This window comes from Protopterus annectens, chromosome 9.part0 (genome assembly GCF_019279795.1).
Source record: "Protopterus annectens isolate FY-2018-M chromosome 9.part0, PAN1.0, whole genome shotgun sequence".
NCBI lineage: Eukaryota > Metazoa > Chordata > Ceratodontiformes > Protopteridae > Protopterus > Protopterus annectens.
Genome location: NC_056743.1, coordinates 787,386,491 through 787,406,024, shown reverse-complemented (window position 1 = coordinate 787,406,024; position 19,534 = coordinate 787,386,491). Strand labels below are relative to the sequence as shown.

Below are 19,534 nucleotides of genomic sequence, written 5' to 3'. Positions count from 1 at the left end.
AAAAAATAATAGCACTATAACTGCACCCCGCCCGCAACTTAAATATACCAACTCCAAGATCGCACTAGGCACTACTATGAGGAAAAGGATGAAGTACGATAGATAATGAATATTCATACCGTAGGATACAGATACGGTCCGTATCTGCATGACTGCCATATGAGGACACGCCCCCTTCACATTGTCAATCACAGCGACCACTCGCCGAACGGCCTACGAGGCATTGCACTAATACAAAGCTACAGTATTGGCTGCGACACTAGATTTCCCGGGTTTTAAGTGACGGTACATGACCGTCTCAATCTGTAGTATATACCTTTATTAGCTAGTTAATTAAAATAAAAAGGGCATTGTTTGGGGTTTTGTATAGGCAAAAGCCTATACCGGTATTATTATTCTCTTCTGCGGTACTATAATATTCATAGCTTTTAAGAAAATATGGGGACAAATTCAGAAAAAAATGATATTTTTAAAGTATCAGTACTATTAACCCGAGGCAATGACAGAATAAGAGAAGTGAATTGTTATACCTTCCCCAAAGTAAAAGAAAATCAGAACTATTAACTCGAGGCAATGACAGAATAAGAGAAGTAAATTGATATACATTTCCCAAAGTAAAAGAGGTCTGTAACTTTTGTTACTATCATTATTTATTAAGTATAATTAACCACCTTTTCTCCCAAAATTTTAGAAGAGATTAAGAGACGGAATGAAAACTTAAATCCAAATGAAGAATGACCCTGGAAATCAGAAGTACAACTCGTGTTTGCTTGAAAAAAAAAAAAGAAAACAATTTGAATGACGTCCATTTTAGCTGATAAATCAACCAATTGCTTTCCCGTTCCCCGATCATAATGGATTCCCCGCTCCGCACAAGGAGGGGTTGAGTCTTATCTTAGCCAATCGGTATTGTCTTGTGGTAGAAGCATTATCTAATCCTAGAACAGTTTGTAGTGATTTCGTCAGGTAGGGCGGAGAAGTGGGTGATACTGTTAGTTTTTTTTTTAAAGTCCTATATAATACGCCTCTCGGAACAGGCATTTTTCCCCGTGTGTGAGACTGTGGTAGTTTGGTTCCAAAATGGCGGGTTCTAGTAATTGCAGCATGGAGGTATGTAGTGAGTTTGTTTATTAAAATAAATCCAGTTTGGCTTTAAATGTTTAAATAAATTTTAAAAGTTTGTGCGCGTACTTTGTTTTAAGAAATTTAAAATGTATAGTTCAAAGGTAAGTGGCCAGGGGGCCTTGACCGTGCGTCACGGGTTTTCCTTTGGCTGAGTTCTTTGAAAGAGAAGGTTATTAAAGTGTTTGTATGCGTTTTTGAGCACCATCTTGGTGTTTGGATAGCCCTAGTTGACGTAGTTTCATTACCTTTGTACGCTTTGTAGGACTAAAGACGTTTAAGTAATAGAACGTGTGTGCCTGGTGCTCCCCCTTTACTTAAACCATTTGCGTAATGAATAACATTGTCCTATATTTTCTGTCAGAAGCACAGTCAGCTAAACCGTGTCCGTCCATAATTCTTTCGAAATGTTTGGTTAGAAGTTTAGGGTCCTTGCTGTTATTCCTTTGTCTAAACTAGAAGGCAGTGACGGCTTTCTATGTTTTCAGGCATTAGTGAAGGCCGAACATGTGGTTGGAGACAACAAAGTTCTAGTCTTATTGGGGAGTGGGCATGTATTACCTTAAGTTTATATACCTTAAGATTTTTTAAGTCTGATGTTCATTGCTATGAACTTGTTAGATGTGCTCTGGGGGTATTGCAAAAGGGAAATTGGGGGGATTTTAGCAGTAAGTGCATATGCGGTGTATTTAGCTTTGACGTGTTTTCGTATTCAGTGCAGAGATTCAATACTTTTGTGGCAGAGTAAAAGGATAGGCTAAATGAAAGCCAGAGAAAGTCCGTACAAAAAATAATTTATTCTGCAAAAATGAAGTGTTCAGCTTATACACACACCTTGACCTTAAGGTGTCTTGCCAAAATGGCTCAGATCTAACCACGATAGTGTAAGTAATGTGAGGCTTGTTGCAAATACACTCGATATATTCTGACTGCTAAATGTTCCTGTTCATTGTTTTCAGTGCACTACTGACAACTCTTGAGAAAGCACATACCTGTTTTAATTTTATGAACTGTAGAATTGAGAATATTGAAATACTTGTACCACACAAGGTACCTAGAAATATTTCTTGCATGCAGTTTTCAGTACTGGTTTTGCAAGTAACAGAGGTCATCTGTCACTGGCGAGTAAGCAGTGGGGTCAGGACTGCAGGACGTACATTTCAACATCTTGGCACGAGCAATCTGGATAAAGCCTAAAATAATGGGGTGGGGGACAAAGGCCCAAAAACAGGGACAGATTTTAAATACTGCTCTTAAAAACTTTGAAAGGCATTGGAATAACAGGATTTGTGATGTGCATTTTCTGAAGGATATGGAGTCAAACTCTAATGTATGTCACAATATTTTGTGATTTTAGTCTTATTTGCCAGAAGACCTTAGATTTTTGAGGGATACGTCAAAATAAAATATGAATCTGGACAGTTGAGGGGTATGGCTCAGAACTGAGGGTTTTGTACGGTATTTGGCTCTAGTGTTTTGTGGAGCGGTTTGTCTTGTTATAGTGTGTTGGGTCCTTAATTGCACTGATGTACAGTATATAAACTTCCACCTGAGGCAGTATTAAGAGGGTTTTAAGCCTGTCAATGTAACAGAATGTAAGAGACGTGTAATCCCTTGCACTGAAAATTATCTGGGCCTTTCTTGTAGTGTATTGTGCCTGGAGAGTGCATGTTAAAGGGATTGGACTAATTGCAACGAGTACAGAAAAGTGATTCCAGTTGCGCTAAATGTAAGAATTTTCTGATTACTGAGGTGTGGTGCTCCGAGAAGAGGGTTGACCAAAGTGTTGTGTGGCTAATTTGTGGCTAATTTGTTTTGGAGTAGGGTATTGGCTGTACTGTAAATTTACTTTTAGTGTTTGACCAAGTTAGTTCTAGACAATTGTCTTATTTTTAGGGGGGGGGGGGGCTTGAGATGGTATTTGTATATTGGTCAGGGCACTGGGGGGATTCCCTCTACACTCAGAAATGTTCTTCAGGATCTCTCTAGCCACCTCATCTGCCACCAACTAAAGCAGGTGGGACCTCAGTTTATTGACTTGTCAGGCTGTGGTATTGCACCTTAATTTAGTTTATCCGCTTTTCAGTACACTGGCTTAGATGGATTAGTTTTTGCTGCACTCGGTGAGTGATCAGATAGAAATGCCCAGTTTGCGATCTTTGGAAAACTGGCCATAGATCTGGGTTTATAGGTTTGTCATGGATTACTAAGCTAATGGAGCAAAAGCCTTTACAAGCCTAGCCAGTAATACCCAAGATATTGTAATTTAATTCCCGGGTATGGGGTGGGGTAGTATCTGGGTAGTGGGTCTTTGGGTGTTGGAACCCTGAATCATTTTACAGACTCATAAGAGACATGGCAACACGTTGGAAGTGAATTTACAGCTCCCCATCCATTTATTCAAATTCTTTTTCAAGAGAGTGGTGGCTAGGCTTTGTTTTTAGATGGGAAGTTTATTCCATGGTATGTATGTCGGGAATATATGCCTGAAGAGGGGTCCTGGCACTGAACCCGTGACTATATTGCTAATTGTCCTCTTGTGTGGAGGCACCTGACTTTCTATCTAAAAAATAACCTAGTTATCTACCTTTAAAACCTAAGGTCTTTAGGTTTCTGTCTTTACAGCATCAACATTGGGGGTATGTTAAGGAGTGTCTTGGTTATATCATGTCTGTTTGGACTGTGGCCACTATTCACCGCCTCTGGTGTTGGAAGTTTATTATGTAGGCATAGTCTTCTGACAAAATCAGACCACTGGAGGCCTAGATGTATGAGTTTTTATATCTTACTTTGAAGTCGGATGTGATTCAGTTGTGGCTTTGGCGGTAAGGTTTTTTAGGCTAGGTAGGTCTATAGTTCGGAGGCTGTTTAGGGTTGCCCCCTACTTATGGATGAAATGCAAAGAACTTCTAATATGCCAAGGGCATTCTGTATTTAACTTCAAGTTAAACAAGAGGGGTGCTATGGGAGTGTTTGCAGTTGGGTGTCTCTCTAAACTGGATGCAAGAAAGTGGTATCTGAGCACAGTTGGGATATTTTTTCCCCTTAAGGATTTAGAATTTTTATATTTTTTCAAGGTGAAGTGGTCCCAAGTTTATCTGTAAATGTTTGGTCCTTCGGGTCAGAGTGGTTGATGCAATTTTGGGTTTGATTAGAGCACTGCTAGATGTTAATTTCCATGGATTAAATCTGTCAGTTACACTGTCCAGCCACTTTAGTAACAGCATTCCACTCGGACTGGAAAACTTTAAGGTTGAAGTTTTTCAGAGGTCTTCACATCTTTGTTCCAAAGAACAGGAGGTTGTGGCGTTTTTAATGCCTCAGAAGTACTGAAGGAGTGTAGAATCTGTCATGATCCATAGTGAATAATGAACTTTTCAAATAGACTTAAAGTAGTGCTTCTGTTCTTTATGGGTGTAATTGGAGGATATGTAACAGATGTATTTCTAAGCATCGGAAGTGCTAATTCCAGGAGTCTCTTTCGTGTCTTGAGTCTCTTGTGCAGTTAAGGCTTTAGGCAGGAGGAAAACAATTAAGTACACTAAAGTATCTTGTTGGGGGCTGCCTTATTAATTTGTCACAGTATTTTATTCTGCCCGTTATGATCCTCCTTGACCATTAGCCTGTGGTTATTTTTGCTTTTGCCTTTGATATTGACAGGCTGGATTGTTTTCACTGTAGTATTTGTACTGCTGTATGCTGCTGAGGGAGTGAAACTGCAGGTCTTTGTTCATATGTTCTGCCAAGCTTGCATTACTATTCACTGTTGCCTTAAGTGGGTGTCTGGGAATAGAAGCGGTATAAAGTTGCCTCTGTCTGTAACTGAAAGCTGACAGTAAACTGCCTTCTAATGTTTTTGGTTACTTGGTTGCCACTGTTCAGATTTTGTCAGTTTTATGTAGTCTTGGTCTGAATCTTGCTGTTGAGCTTTATTCAGCAACCTGTTGGTGAAAGTTTCATAGTAGCCATTTACTGTGTTGTACACTCTGATCTCAACACGCCAAGATTATCAAGGCTGAAGTGTTGCCTCCTACTTCATGAGGTGACCTCCTCCCTTTTTTTTTTTTTTTTTTTTTTTAGTCTTACAAGATTAAGAACATGGATTTTTGGTGGGCTGAAACCACAAAGCTCACTTCAGAGGTTTCTGATCAAAAAACTCTTCCAAAAGCAGCTTGTGTAGCTGTTTTAATTGGTTGCAATCACTTAAACCCATGTACATTTTTATTTCCCATGTAAATAAATTTGTCCTTTCTCTGTCTGGATTTAGTGTACTGTGATAATCTTGGAGTATCAAAGTGCTCAATGAAGAATTTTAATATTTCTTTCTCCTTTCAAATGACCACAAGCTACTACATATGGTTGGTACCTTTCTTTGGTCTGCAGGTCCATGAAGCTACCCCCCCCCCCCCCCAAACGCTTTAATCCGGAATTTGGGGATGGAAGAGAGAGAGGCATTCTCCTTTTTCTGACCTATTCATTGTGTGCAGCAGTGTCAGTTGTAGAATCCTGTGAACATCTGCTAGTGTGGTCTATGCTTGAGGAGTGCATGTTACCCCTCAATACTGAGTGGTCTAGCACCTGCCTGTTGAAGACCCCAACACCATTGGTGAAAACACTGTGCTTCCTGGCTATTTACCTTCCATACTTCGTGCGTGCTTTGATCTGAAATGGTACCCTTGGATTGTTACGCAAGCCCAAGTTCATATGTTTTAAAAAACTGGTAACTGTAAATGTGTACAGAAAAAAGTAATCTGAGAATGGGTCAGCAGTGAAGACGTATGTAGTTAGACCCTGGTACTTCTGCAGTCGCCTATGCTGCTATGTAGCGTTTTCTTTTCTAAATGGGTCTTTTAGTTGAGGCCTGATTGTGTGAAGGTTGTCAGCACTTTACATTTCTGGGACGAAGCTCCAATAAGTTTAAAGCTGATTTTTAGTGGGGGGGGGGGCTTGTGTGGTGGTTTCTAGAGTTTGTCTGTGGGTAGTGGTTTGTACACACAGGTGGCTAGCCCTGTTCTGTGGAAATACTTTTCCAAGTATAGGTCGCTCTGTCTCTCTAGAATCCTGTTGCTCGTACCTCACTATTGGGGAGACTGGGCCAAGTATCTCTCTGTACACTGGGAAAAGTACATGTACTCAAATGCACAGCTGTTCTTGGACCTTTGGTAAATACCCCTATATAGATATAAACAGACCACATCGACACCATCCTAGTTGGAAGTATTTTGCATCACAAACCATAGTGGCCTTTGACTTATCTACCCAGTCATTCACACATTACAAATCTCTTGCCTTCTTTTAAACTTCATTCCTCTCCTGTATGTATTTCCACAATTTGCATTTTTTTATATGTAGTTTGCCCGTACAGTCTTCTAAAAGTTGAATTCCAGTTTTATCTAAAGTACTGCTAGTATAGTTGGTCTAGATTTTGATTTCTGTTTTCTAGTAATTGCTTTTTTGGCAGACACCGTAATTGCACAGCAAGGCCTTGCCATGTCTAGGCAATGCCGATTCTGTATCATGGCTCAAAATTCCTCTCCCTTGTTGCACCAGTCTGCCCTCAGCATCTGACAGTGCATCCAGCAGGGAATCCTTAAAAATCGGCTAACTCACCTCAGAAAATGTTCCCAATTACCTCTTTCCCCGTCACACCAACACTAGTCTACCTGAGGAGAAATTGTCTGCTTTTGGGTATAAAAAGTAAACCTTTCCCAGCAAAAAAATCCTAAGTCTTTTAGATTTTGCATATTTGAGTGACTTGCATATATCCTTCGATTTGTTTTTGTGAACTGCGTATCCAGTCCCTCTTCCCAATCCTCAATAACCTCCTGATTTTTCTAGTTATGCAGTACTTTATATGTTCTGCTAATTCCTTTTTTAATGGATGGCAGCTTCTCTTCTAGAACTTCTCTGGTTGACAAATATGCCTGGCCTGTGTTTGACTAGTGGGGCTACACCATTTTGACTGCTTGTATTTTACCATCCATATCTATGTAATAAAGCTTCTATTTTCTCAGTTTTTGTACTGTCTTTTTTTAGTCTATTCCCACATCTTGGCTGCCACACCTGAATAATTATTACACACTTCTAAAAATACTTTTATAATGTTCTTATAAGTGCAGCTATTGCTGAGCCAATTCCTATGTAGGTACATAATTTATTGCTGTTGCCTTTGTTTTAGCTTCTTTGATTTTGTATCCCGAAAGGATCTGAAACAGTCTCCTAAATGTTCCACAGCACTGTAATGTCTTTCTGGTTTTGTCTGGTATAAAATGCCTGCAAATAGAACCAGCTTTTCTCTGCTACCAGTTTCTTTGCCAATGGTTCTAAATATAATGCAGATAACAATGGGGTAAGAGGACACTTCTGCCTGGTGATCAAGCAGAAATCATCAGAGAGAACCCCATTCACTTTAAATTTTGCCTCTGATCCCTCGTCTATCATCCTAATGTAACTTTTTTTTTTTCTCTTCAGAAAATGCAAATGCTTCCCTTGCCTGGCTCAAAGTCAAAGCTTACTCTGTCAAATGCTGTCTGCATCAAGACACAGACCAATGGTGTTTTCTTACATTCTGCTTCCCTCCAGATAGTCAGTGTTCTGTTAATGTCACATGTTTGCCTCCAATCATACTGATCCATATCTATCAATTTTGGTATTATATTTGCCATTTTTTAACAATTATAGACATGAACACTTTATAATGGTTTAATATTGAAATGGGCTTGTATGAAGCTAGAGCTGATGGATTGTTACCCTTTTAGGTATTACAACTACCACTGCTTTCTTCAGTGTTGGTACATCTCTTAAAATACTGTTAAAACCTTCCGGATCTTTGTTTTTTATTCCTGGCTTCCAGACTTCCACAAGAATACCATCTACTCCTGGGAACTTTCCTGTAGATTGGTTATAAATCACAATTTGTCATCTCCTCCTATCCTAACCATTGGTAATGAGCCTCCTCTAACCTTGGCATATAACTCTTCCATAAATATTTCCATTTGTATCTTAATATTTCTGTAAATTGTACAGACTTTCATAGATTTCCAAAATATTTCTAATACCTCCTACAGGATCTCTCGTTTACCTTCCTTGTTATATGCTCCCTGATGACTTGGTGATTGCCCTTTTTACTTTGCTGCCTGAGTTGTGATTTTTTTTTTGTGCTCTAGTGTTGTCAAAACATTTGCTTAACGGCAGTCTTTCTAAACTCTTGTATATTATTGAGGTAATCCCTTATTTTCTGCAGTTGATCCTCTTGTTCTGTAAGGTTCCCCCAATTTTGCAATATTGTCAGTCCCTCCAAATTCTTGTAACTTTAACCATTGCACCTTGTTTTTTTTTTATTATTCGTACCCTATTTTTTAAACTCCACCTTTGTTTTTATCCCACTCCCCATATAAATCTTCAGTAGTAATTTCTATTCTGTCAAATAGCTCCTGAGTTCTCCACTACCCATTTCTTTAATTCCCCTATTTATAACAGGTAGGTAGGCGGCAGTGTCTCCTCTTTACTTCCCTATTTTTGTTTTAGCTGGTGCACGATCTGAATAGCTGGGTGTGTATGAAGACCTTCCGTTAAATTTAGATGTTCCAGTGAAATGTAAATTGTCTTAACACATTTCTTTAGATCTTGGGGAGTATGTAAATTCACTCCCAACTCCTGTTAATGAATTTGTGTTTTCCATGACCTGCCAAACGTGTTCATTTCTTCAAAAATCTGTTCCGTCATATTTTCCTTCTGGGCCCCCCCAGACACATCTTCATTGCTGGAAATCCAATTCCAGTCTCCATCTATAAGTTGTATTCCTTATTGAAAACTGATTTCTCCCAGAATTTTCTTAAACTCCATTGTAATCTTCCTCACTTGCCAGTCACCGTTTGGCACTAGAAAGGTCATCTTTTTTACCATGTATCACTACTGGTGCTCCTCTTGCAATTAATACAAAGTACTCCTGTTGCTTTGTCCCAGATATTCTGCTGAATAACAATCCTGAAAACCCTTTATCAAATTCACGTCTTTTTCCAAGTATCTCCTGTAATATAGCTATTTGCACTGTACATTTTTAGTTAAGTGTTCTTTATATTTATCCACAAAACCATGGCGCTGAGATCCTGAATTGGTCTCCAGTTCCGTTGTCTTTGGCACTAAGAATCTCGAGTAAGTTCGGATCCTTTATAGTCTTGGGTGACCTCTTTAGACTCTTGTCTAGTAACTTTTGTATTTGAATTGCTGCTTGTTCCCTCAGACTGGGTGGACCATCGGGGGCACTTATGGAATTGGAGAAAATAGTATTCTATAACCTCTGGAAATGATCGTCTGCATCAAAGTATCTTTTGTTATTTCTAGCCAGGCTCACTGGTGCAGGGATAAATGTCACCCAATTGCCTCCAGAGGTGGACATTCAGGCTTCCTTTCAGGAGTACTGGAAGGGTTTGCTAAAGAGATTATGTGGACTCTTGATATTGCGAGCCTCCTGTAACGAGAGGGCTGTCTCTCTACCATTTGAAATTCCCTCTCTGCCACTAGGGGAATACTGTGTCCTGGAAAGATCCTTGTGATTTCTAGAACCACGTCTTTCCTCTGCTTAAAGTATCTGAGGAATGGGAAAACTTGCACCCATTGCAGAAAGGCTGTCTGCATCCTTGTCGCACCTGGTCAAGCTGTCGTTCTCTTAAGGGCTGAAGAGACCTGCCGTCAAAGGAGCATTACCAAATGCAGAGTTAAAAGGCTCTGCAAAATCACACAGGTGCACCTAGGCGTGTCCTCTAATGTGCATGCCTGAACTCTCTGCCTTCATTCCTTCTCCTGCATTAGAAATTAGCCTCTTGGAAGGGTTGGATATCTGTTGTACGGTTGCCAACTAAGTGACTGAAGCCTTCACACATTTTAGAAACTGTTCCGTAAAGGTTCCTTACCAGGATAATCCAGGTTGTAAACGCAAGGTTTTTAGACTGTCCATATAGGACTATATCTATACTCTCAACTACAGGTTACTGAGGTGCACTATGCCTGGCATAAATATGTTCTCTGATCCAGCTGTGATGGATTTTTTGTATGTCTGCAAAAGAAATTGCATCAGAACCACTAGATATAAGTATTGAAGTTTTGCTTGTGACATCAGACTTGGACGTGACTCACTCTAGAATAGGCTTCCCATCTGTATGAAGCAATGTCTACTCATCATCTAAGCTTAACCTTCTCCAGTGGGTAGTAAACTAGAAATTCATCCTGGGTGTGACCCCCCCCCCCGTGTCTGATGGAGGCAAAGTAATGCCCAAACCTGTTTCAAAATGTATTCTCCTAACAAACTCCCATGGTAGTACTTATGGATACAGTTGGGTTGAAATGCATGGTTAGACTTGTAAAGGTCCTGTTGGTGGTTAACATATTATATATACCTATAAACTGATAAATGTTGTTTAAGAATGAATTGTATGATTAAATGTTGCCCCCATCTTTAAGATTATATTGATCAAAATCCAAACTTTTGAACTTCTGTTTCTATTGCTGAATAACAAAAAGTGGTCTAAATTTCAGGTTAAGCATTTAGTGTGTTCAGTCTTCCCCAGCATGTTTTCTCTGAGCCCCAATTTGTGATGGGTTTGAGCATTTTATCCACTGGTAAAACTTCGGATTATCTTGTGGCTAATCGCTGAAAAATGAGCAATTGGTTTATTACTGTCCAATCAAGGAGCATGTTATAGAAAGAGCATTTTTTTAATGCTGTTTGCTTGTAAATTATAATTTCATAATGATTTTAATAAAGCTGACTTGTAGAACCATTTTCTTAAATCCCAGAGCACTGTAGCAATGGATAAGTCTTAAGTGAAGAACTCTATATGTAGCAGTTTCCGTTGTATAATGTAGTAATAGTCCATTAAACAAAAATTAAGCACAGAAGCCAGAGAATATGCCACTGGGGAAGACTCCTTCCCCTACTGCATTTTTTAACTTGGTTCAAGAGGGACGTTCTAGGTCTTAGTGGGGTAAAGATTTCAGCATTGCTTTAATTGTGGAATCAAGGCTATAGATAATCTTGAAGTTGTGAATTTTTGATTTTAAAGTAGTTCAATTGCTGGTGCAGATAAAGGGGAGAGATGGCAACTTTGTTTAAACTTTTTAACATGGTATTTAAAATATCTATTTCTTAGAGTGGTAGTCTTTCAGTGGGAAATTTAAATGGATTAGGAGATGTTAAACTAGGGGGGAGAATAAATTGGTTAATGTAGAGCACCAGTTAGTAAGCCCATTTCTTGCATACGAACAGCAAGAAAATGAATAATGGAGGTGCCGACTGAGGAATTTTAAGGACTGGTTTGAAGTAAATTAATAGAAGCTTGAGGATAAAGTGGAACAAACTATGCTAGTGAGGACCATTGGTTTATAAACCTTCATAACTGTTGGGGACTAAGATCAACTGGTAATTTACTCCAGAAACCTCTACAGTAAATGTAGAAGCCACAAGATGATGGCTTCAGAAATGCTTGCAATTTAGCTTGTGGTGGACAGGATCCCAAAAGGGCCAAGTAATTGATAAGACTTTCTTTCGGCTTTTCACAGTTAGGGGTTGCCACAGTGGAACTCCGGTGCACTAATGATTGGCAGTTGATTTTTACGCACCGGCTTGTCAGGCCTGGCGCACAACCTTCAATAAAGGTATGCCCATTCACGCACGTCTCCACGCAGAAGACTCTAGCTGAGAATCGAACCGGACAGTTGTAGTCTATCCTTTAGACCAATTGGCATCCACCTAGGTACTTGCACTCCAGGTAGATTTTTTTGATGTAGTCTGTAAGCTGGTTCTATGATGTATGATCAGAGACGGTCTGTCTTAGTTTCTCACGTGGCCCCTTGGGAGATTTTAATTGCCCGCCTCTGACCTACACTGAGAATTAAAACTGTTTTTGGAGGGCTAAACCAGTGATGCACCCCGTGTACCTCCTATAACCCTGCCCATTTACTCCCCACCCCCTTTTTCCATTCCTGTCAGCAGCCCCTCTCCCAACCATTCCAGTGTTCCATTATTTGGTGGTTTCTCTCCAGTTAACAAACACTGTTCAAACCTTAGTGTGCATACTACCATCTTATTTCCCTCTATAGTGGTTACAGATATTGAAATAAAAGAGCACAGGCATTAATGCATTTGCTAAACAAACAGTATAGTCTTGCAGTGAAGAGTTGACATTAGCAGTAAACTTCTCTGCCCTTGAAACTCATTGGCATTAAAACCCACATGCAAAGAAAATGCATCTGGTCAGTGGAGGATTGTTTACTTTGGGCAGCAAACCATAGGCTACTTACACACACTGTTGGGGCTATGCAACCATGTATGTTTTGATTCACCTTCCTGATGAAATTTTTAATTTACATTTCAGCACCACTTGTTAGAATTTTTTTAAATTTGTGGTTTTGAACATTCTTTCAGTAAGCAATGAAACAAAATGTATGAACAAATGACAATTACCCATTTAAAGGTCTGTAATGAGGAGGTTGCTACTGGCGAGACAACATTTCAATGTTTCATCTACAGTTTCAGTGCCTGTTGCCCTTGAAGACTTGCCTGTGTAACATTAAACAAAAAGCTGGTAATATTGCAATAGGGAATGACTAACAAGTTCGTAGTTACTAGCATCTCGGACAAACGCACAGCTGTGCAGAGCCCTTGTCCTCCTTAAAATGCACCAAATAAGCACTCTGAAGGGAACTTCAATACCAGCACTTCATCTATTCTACATTGTGCACGAAAGGCAATTGTTACTAATGCTGCTTTCAAATTCTGCAGCACAAGCAATGCTTGCCATTTGCTAAGCAAAACAGAAACTCAGTTGTACGAAAATGTACTTAAACTCAAACTCACAATTCTGTCAACATTCTGGTAGTTGTACACTACGGGGTTCAGGCTCATGTCCATTGAAGCTCAAAATTCCTTCAGCAGTCTGGTAGCTAGTGTAGACTATTCAGGCTAGTGACTCATGTAACCAAATTACACTAAGCCCGATAGTTAATTGACCTGCGCATACGTGTGCCCCCCCTCCAGCTAGGGCATTGCATACCATCTCTTTCAGTAAAAACTCTGGACAAAGCCTAAAATAATGGGGGGGAGGCCCAGAAATGGCTATCTTAAATATTGCTCTGAAAGACTTGGAACGTTGCTAGAATAACCAGATTTCTTTTAACGTGTTTTTTTTCTCTTAAGGAAAGTCAAATTCAAATATGTCTTCCATTGATTTGCCAGAAAACCACATTTTGAGGAATAGTCCAGAATGAGGCAAAATCTGGACAGTTGAGTGGTATGCTTATGTCTCAACCTCTTGGTGCAAAACGTCTGGACAAAGCCAAAAATGGAGATGCACTTGTCCAAATATAGGGGTAGATTTTAAATACTGCTCTCAAACTTTACATTTGCTAGTTAGAATAACAGTATTTGTGTTAGCATGCATATATATATATATATATATATATATATATATATATATATATATATATATATATATATATATATATACACACACACACACACACCTTCTCTCGTACAGCAACACACTGTCCCTCATAGGAACAGTACATCTAGTTTAAGTTTTGCAGACTTGTCTCTCTGTACAAATGGTTCTCCTTAAAGGGGAAGATGCCACCACCGTGGTAAAAACATTTTTATTTTTAAATATTTTATTAAAATGCTTAAGCCTCCTGTGGGAGCTGGCTGTGCAGGCCAGTCAGGGACAGCCTAAGGGCCAATGTGGTCTTGGGGGACATGCAATGCCCAGGTCTGGTGTAGGTGGTGAATAGCTGGTATGAAATTTTAACTGCATCAAAAGGCAGAGCTGCCTTAAAGCTGCTGTTTTACTTGGAGTAGAAGAGGGAACTGATGTGCTGGTTTATAAGGGTAAGGAAATTATGCAGTAGCTGCAGACCTGATAGTTCTACACATTGCCCAAGTTCTTTGAAAAAGCCTCTAGTATCTTCAAAAAGGCAACATGTTTGTTCGTGACATATGGTAATTGATAGGCTTGTAGAGAATGGTGCTGCTGTGGTACATACATCATTTCACAGAAAATAGCTATTAGGTTGATTGTGGATTTGTAATAAGGCCTTTAGACTGCCATGACTTTGTCAACTTTGCTGGTTTCCACATTGTATTCCGACTGTAGAAATGGGTTTGAACTTTGGGGAGACTGGCTAGCATTTTAGGTTGCTGTGATTAGTTCTGTTCATAATTTCATGCTGCAAATGGGAGTATAGGATGCAGTGCTGTGACGTGTGCTTATGATTGCCACCACCAGGGTGGTGGTGGTATGGTCCTAATAGAAATGCCATGAGATGAAGTCATGGGTACAAACTACTTCCGTGGATAACAGGGTGATAATCCCTTCTAGTCTGCGGTCTCTAGACATTATGGGGTCCATGATGGTCAAGCATGGGATAAACTGCTTTTGTCAATTTTGGGAGATGCTGGCCATGCATCTCCTGGAGCTTAGTCTCTTCAGGGAACTTGAATGTACTTGGTTTTGATGTGTAAAATTGTGCGACACATTCTTTAAATGAGAAGCTGAAAAGGATTGCAAACCCCTCTAGACACTACATAACTGTTGGAACATACATAGGATGGGAAGAAAGATCTTTGGGAGAGTCTTGGCCAAAAGTCTCTCTTCAGTATTCTCACACTTTCAGTATGATGTCTTAAAGGGTAAGTGGGTTAAGTTGGACCACATTATGCATAATGATGCCAATGTAGAGGTACATCTGGCTTGTCTGATTCAGTTTCCTCTTTAATGGTTACCCCTCCTAATAGAGCATTCTTGATACCAAATGCCATCCTCTTGTACAACCCCTGCAACTTGTCCTTGATGAGGTCTGGTGTTTATAAGCTTTTCATTTCTTTTACTGATGCTGTTGATTACTACTCCTTTAGTAGCTATCTTTTCTTCTGGCCAATGCAGTACTCCCATTTGGCTTTTAAAATGTGAAAGAGGAGCTGCAGTGGCTGTTTTCAGAAGCATTTTCCCATTTCCACAGTAAATGTCTGTCTTAAAGCTGTGTGAGGTTTCCAGAATCTGTTGCATGAGGGGCTTTTGGTGCATACAAGTAAGGTGGAGTTGTGTAGCAGGGGCCTATGCCCACCATCTCCATACTTGTGCTGATATCCTGCCCTTGATCACAGGCCTCCTCTAAACACTTTCCTTAACACTACCACTACTCGTGTTTTGGTTGGTGGTATTGGGGTTTTTCCCTTCCTTTATAAAGGGAGAGTTTGTTCCTCTGCAGCTGAATTGTTCAGTTGTGAGTTTCTCCTTGGTAACTAGTTCAATTTGGCAAAATACTTGAATTTGTGTAGTGCTGCAAGGGGGCTGCCTGGTGTGGTTTCAGCCACTAGGTGACTTCTACATTACTTTTCACTGAGTATTCTTGTACGGGGATACACTGCTGTTTCTTTGAAAAATGGGAAAGCATCAAGACATGAATAAAAGGGTGATTTTAAGACTAGGTTTAGCCTACACAACTTGCAGAATGTAATGAGCTTCCTTAAAGGTCTAAATCTTCTAGTCTGCTGTTTACTAGAGGTGTGTTCACATTAAAATGTTTTTATCTGAATGGGGCGACTTGGAAAGCATTGCTTAAAGTGCTTTAAAAATGCATGTTCCTTTCAGCATTGGATGCAAACAGGATAAAACTGGATGTACGTTTCTATATACGTTTTTTTTTTTAATTTCTCCTCGCCCATTAAAGTTATTCACTTAGTGGATGTCCATAATACATCCAACTACAAATTGATCTGGTACAGTATGGTGTAACTGATTCCACCCCCACCACCAGTGACTTTCTGTTCTAGCTAATAGAAATGAGAGCTTATAAAGTTGTAGAAATTCAGTACATTTGATCATCTGGCAGCCCTTTCTAGTCCTGTTTTGAGTTTGGATGTGTTTACCTGTGATCTCACCTTTTAAGTGAGTGCTATTTCTGGAGTTTTCATTTCAAAACCTGGTTTTCTTTTGGTTTAGTAATGTAAATGAGATCCCTTGGACTGTGCATGCACACTGAACTGCATTTGTCAGTGTACCCCTCTCATCCACTTTGATTACTACCTAGAGTGACTTGATTACACGTCTATGATCTGTTATGGCTGAAGTTGAACACACTTTCCAGGGTAACTAATACCTTGTCACTTAGGTTCAGTTTTATGGAATTTCAAGCCCAGGTGACCATGAGGACTAGTACATTTTAGCCACGGGCTGCATAAATTGAGCAGTAATTAGTGAAACTAGAAAGACAAAATATTTATGGTCTCCATTGGCTTCAGAATTAGCACCACATTGGCTTATTTCAAACTCTGTATAGTTCAGTGGAGTGTGTCCCCTTTATTTAAATGGTACACTTCTTGATGTCTTGGTTTAAACGATTCATGCAATTCAAGTTGCAATGAGAAGTGAGTAGTTTTATTCCAGCTTATTGAGGTTCAGAAGCCTCCTGCTCTGGCTGGTGTATTCCATCTTCGTAAGAGCCATTGCTCCCACTTTTGGCAAGCACTACATTGTTTTGTTGCACTTGCGTAGCTATTTTTGCACACACTAACCGTTTTGGGCAGTCCCCAACATGAAAAAAGGAGTGTGTGTGGGGGGGTGGCTCATTCACATCCTTGCCCCACCCAAGATTTTAAAAGGGAGTAAAAATTGTTACAGTGAATGGTCTGTACGGTTATTGAGCTCTAGTATTTGGTGCCCAGCCAGTGACAGATTTGGAAGAAGTACGGTTATTGAGCTCTAGTATTTGGTGCCCAGCCAGTGACAGATTTGGAAGAAGTTTGACTTTGGTCAGGCTTCCACTTTGCTTATAACTGCTGCTGAATGCAGCAAAACATTGCAGGCATATTGCATTGTAGTGTCATGCTATTTTGACTAATGTCCTGATCCTTTGCAAATACTAAGGAACTTGTCTGGGGGGGGGGGGGGGTTCAGTGCCTCTATTTCACTGACCCCATGTGATCCTTTTAGTTTTGCCATGATCACACAAGGAAGAGTGTTTGTCTTTCCTGCCTAGGTGCTATATTTTTCAAACTTTACATATGCACATTTTGAATAAGCTTCCCTTTTGCACGTCATAATCTGTGTTATGAATGTGCTCAGTGCCTCCTGCCTTTCTGCTATCTTGGCACCACTTGTCCACAGTTAATGCATGAGAAATGTGGCTTCTGCATTTAAAGAAAAATTGCCTACAGTCTTCTACCTGGATTGGTGGATTTGACTGTTCATTACTCGACTACTCTTAAAAATTATCTCCAGTGTGTGTTTATATATATATATATATATATATATATATATATATATATATATCTCAATTTCAGGTACCTTTGGTTCGTTTTATCCACACAATATGCTTGACATGCAACACATCTAGCCAGACATTTCTAGTTTCACAATCGCTGTATGCATTTTCTGACAGTCCAGTTAGAAACTGGATGGGTAAAGTATCACATCTGCCACAATCAGAAGTGCGGTTCTTAGTTGGTTATGTCTTCCTTGAATGTGTCTGTTTTATAATCTAAATGCTTCAAACAGACTATTCTTGTAATCTAAGTATGGTCTCATTGGCTGCCGTCTAATTCTGTTATGTAGGATGTCAGTATTTCGCAATGACTTTCTTAACATTGGCAGTATTTCGATTGTATGTTAACGTGCATCTAACCTTACCCTGTTAACATTTTATTCATTAGTGTCTCTTGGCTAGCTTCTGAGAATGATGGCTTGGCTCTGGTAAATTTACAACTCTACATCCTCTCAAATCTCCAGTAGTTTCCGCTTGTTATAACCTAACTACAGCAATTGCAGCTGCAGGTTCTCCTAGTGTTTAGCCTTGCAATTCTAATTTTGATTCCCAACTATGTTAAACTGCAGGTGCATACTATCACAATGAAAGTATGCATTTCTTGGCTGATTTTCTGTGTAAACGACGTATTGATGCCTCTACACACTTGTCCAAAAGTCCATACTCTGTTGATGGCTTTAATACGTTTTATGAATATTTATCCTCCATGTTCCTTTTTAACACTACCACTCAATATTGAAAACCAATCTACAATGAAATAAGTCTCCTTACTAGACAATCATCTTTGGAATGAACTTCCCATATGACACTTTGCGTAACTGTTGGCAACAGGGGGGCTCCCACTGCTGCTCCTCTCTTGGACATATAAAGTTGATTTTGAAATAAGACTCCTTCAACCGAAACAATGTAATAAGCTGCATAGCAAATATACTGTTGAAGGTTGTTGTCTTTCGGCTTTTCCCGGTTAGGGGTTGCCACAGCAGAACTCTGGTCCACTAATTGGCAGATTTTCACAAACGCCAAGGTGCCAGCTCTACGTTCAACCTTCAACGAAGGCACGCCCATTTACACGTCTTTCAAACTCCCACCCAACCTTTGGAGGACATGCAGACTCCACGCAGAAGGCACTCCCTGCACTCCAGCTGAGAATCTAACGGGAGAACCTCTTGCTGTGGGGCAAAAACACTACCGCTGCACCACCACGGATGTTGAGGGTGTTCAGTAAAAATCTAGCAGATGTTCTTTTACGTAAATAACTGTCATTTGGTATTGCAATGAATAATGAATCCACATCTAAAGTTAGAAAATACAAGCAGTAAAGTCCACATTAGACCAGTCATAGTGGCTTTAAAAAACTGTCCTTTAAATTGTTTTTCTAAAAACTTACATGTGTGTTTTGTTACCCACCCTCTAAACAGATACTATAGGTCTAAGTGGAAGCTTGGATATGGATTTATGCAACTTAGGAAGCCCATAAATTGCATAATGGGATTGTTCACCATTTAACACTCAAATGTTCTCTTGTTCAAATTCTCTGTACTGTTTAACACTAGTTATGACAACATTCATACCTTGTAATTTTAGTGTAACAACGTATTCATGGATTCAATATAAAAACTAGCGTCTAAAACTAATCCTCAGCATTTTTATAACAATTTGTTCATTAATTTATTAATGGCAGTTTGCTCACTTTTTTCTAGCTAAATTAAACTTGATATTTTGATTATGGTATAACTTATAATTTTTCCACGGCCCTTTCACACACTTAAATTGAATTATTGTGGAATAACTAGGCTAAACCTTGCATTTAACAGTTCATGCCGCTATTGCCATGCAAGACTTTCAAATGTAATGTCCTTGTAAAATACTTGGCTCTGTGCTAATGTCTTGGCGATGTCTGCCACTGCAGAAGGCACAAAACACAGACCCTTTGCACAAATAATTCGTCTGCATCCAGGATGCGTTTAAACAGGTTGGTCATCTTCTGGTTACAGGCCTCCAAAATTACTTTCCTTTTGTCTTGTTGAAATGTCTTCTGAAGCTTTCTTCGATTGGGAATGGTTCCTCTAATAAAAAACAGTGAGATACAGGGCTCTTG

General features: G+C 39.6%; 1 protein-coding gene across 2 annotated transcripts in view; it reads left to right on the top strand.

Moving 5' to 3' along the window:
• The first annotated feature begins 970 nt into the window (after positions 1-970).
• The window catches only part of PRMT1 (protein arginine methyltransferase 1), a 669,379-nt gene continuing 650,815 nt past the window's right edge, over positions 971-19,534 (top strand). The window contains exon 1 of one of the 2 annotated variants that reach the window (XM_044083416.1): positions 971-1,110. In XM_044083416.1, the coding sequence (XP_043939351.1) occupies positions 1,081-1,110 (30 nt within the window). In that variant the 5' untranslated portion in view covers positions 971-1,080. The remainder of the gene's footprint in view (positions 1,111-19,534) is intronic. The other variant, XM_044083415.1, reaches the window with a different exon arrangement.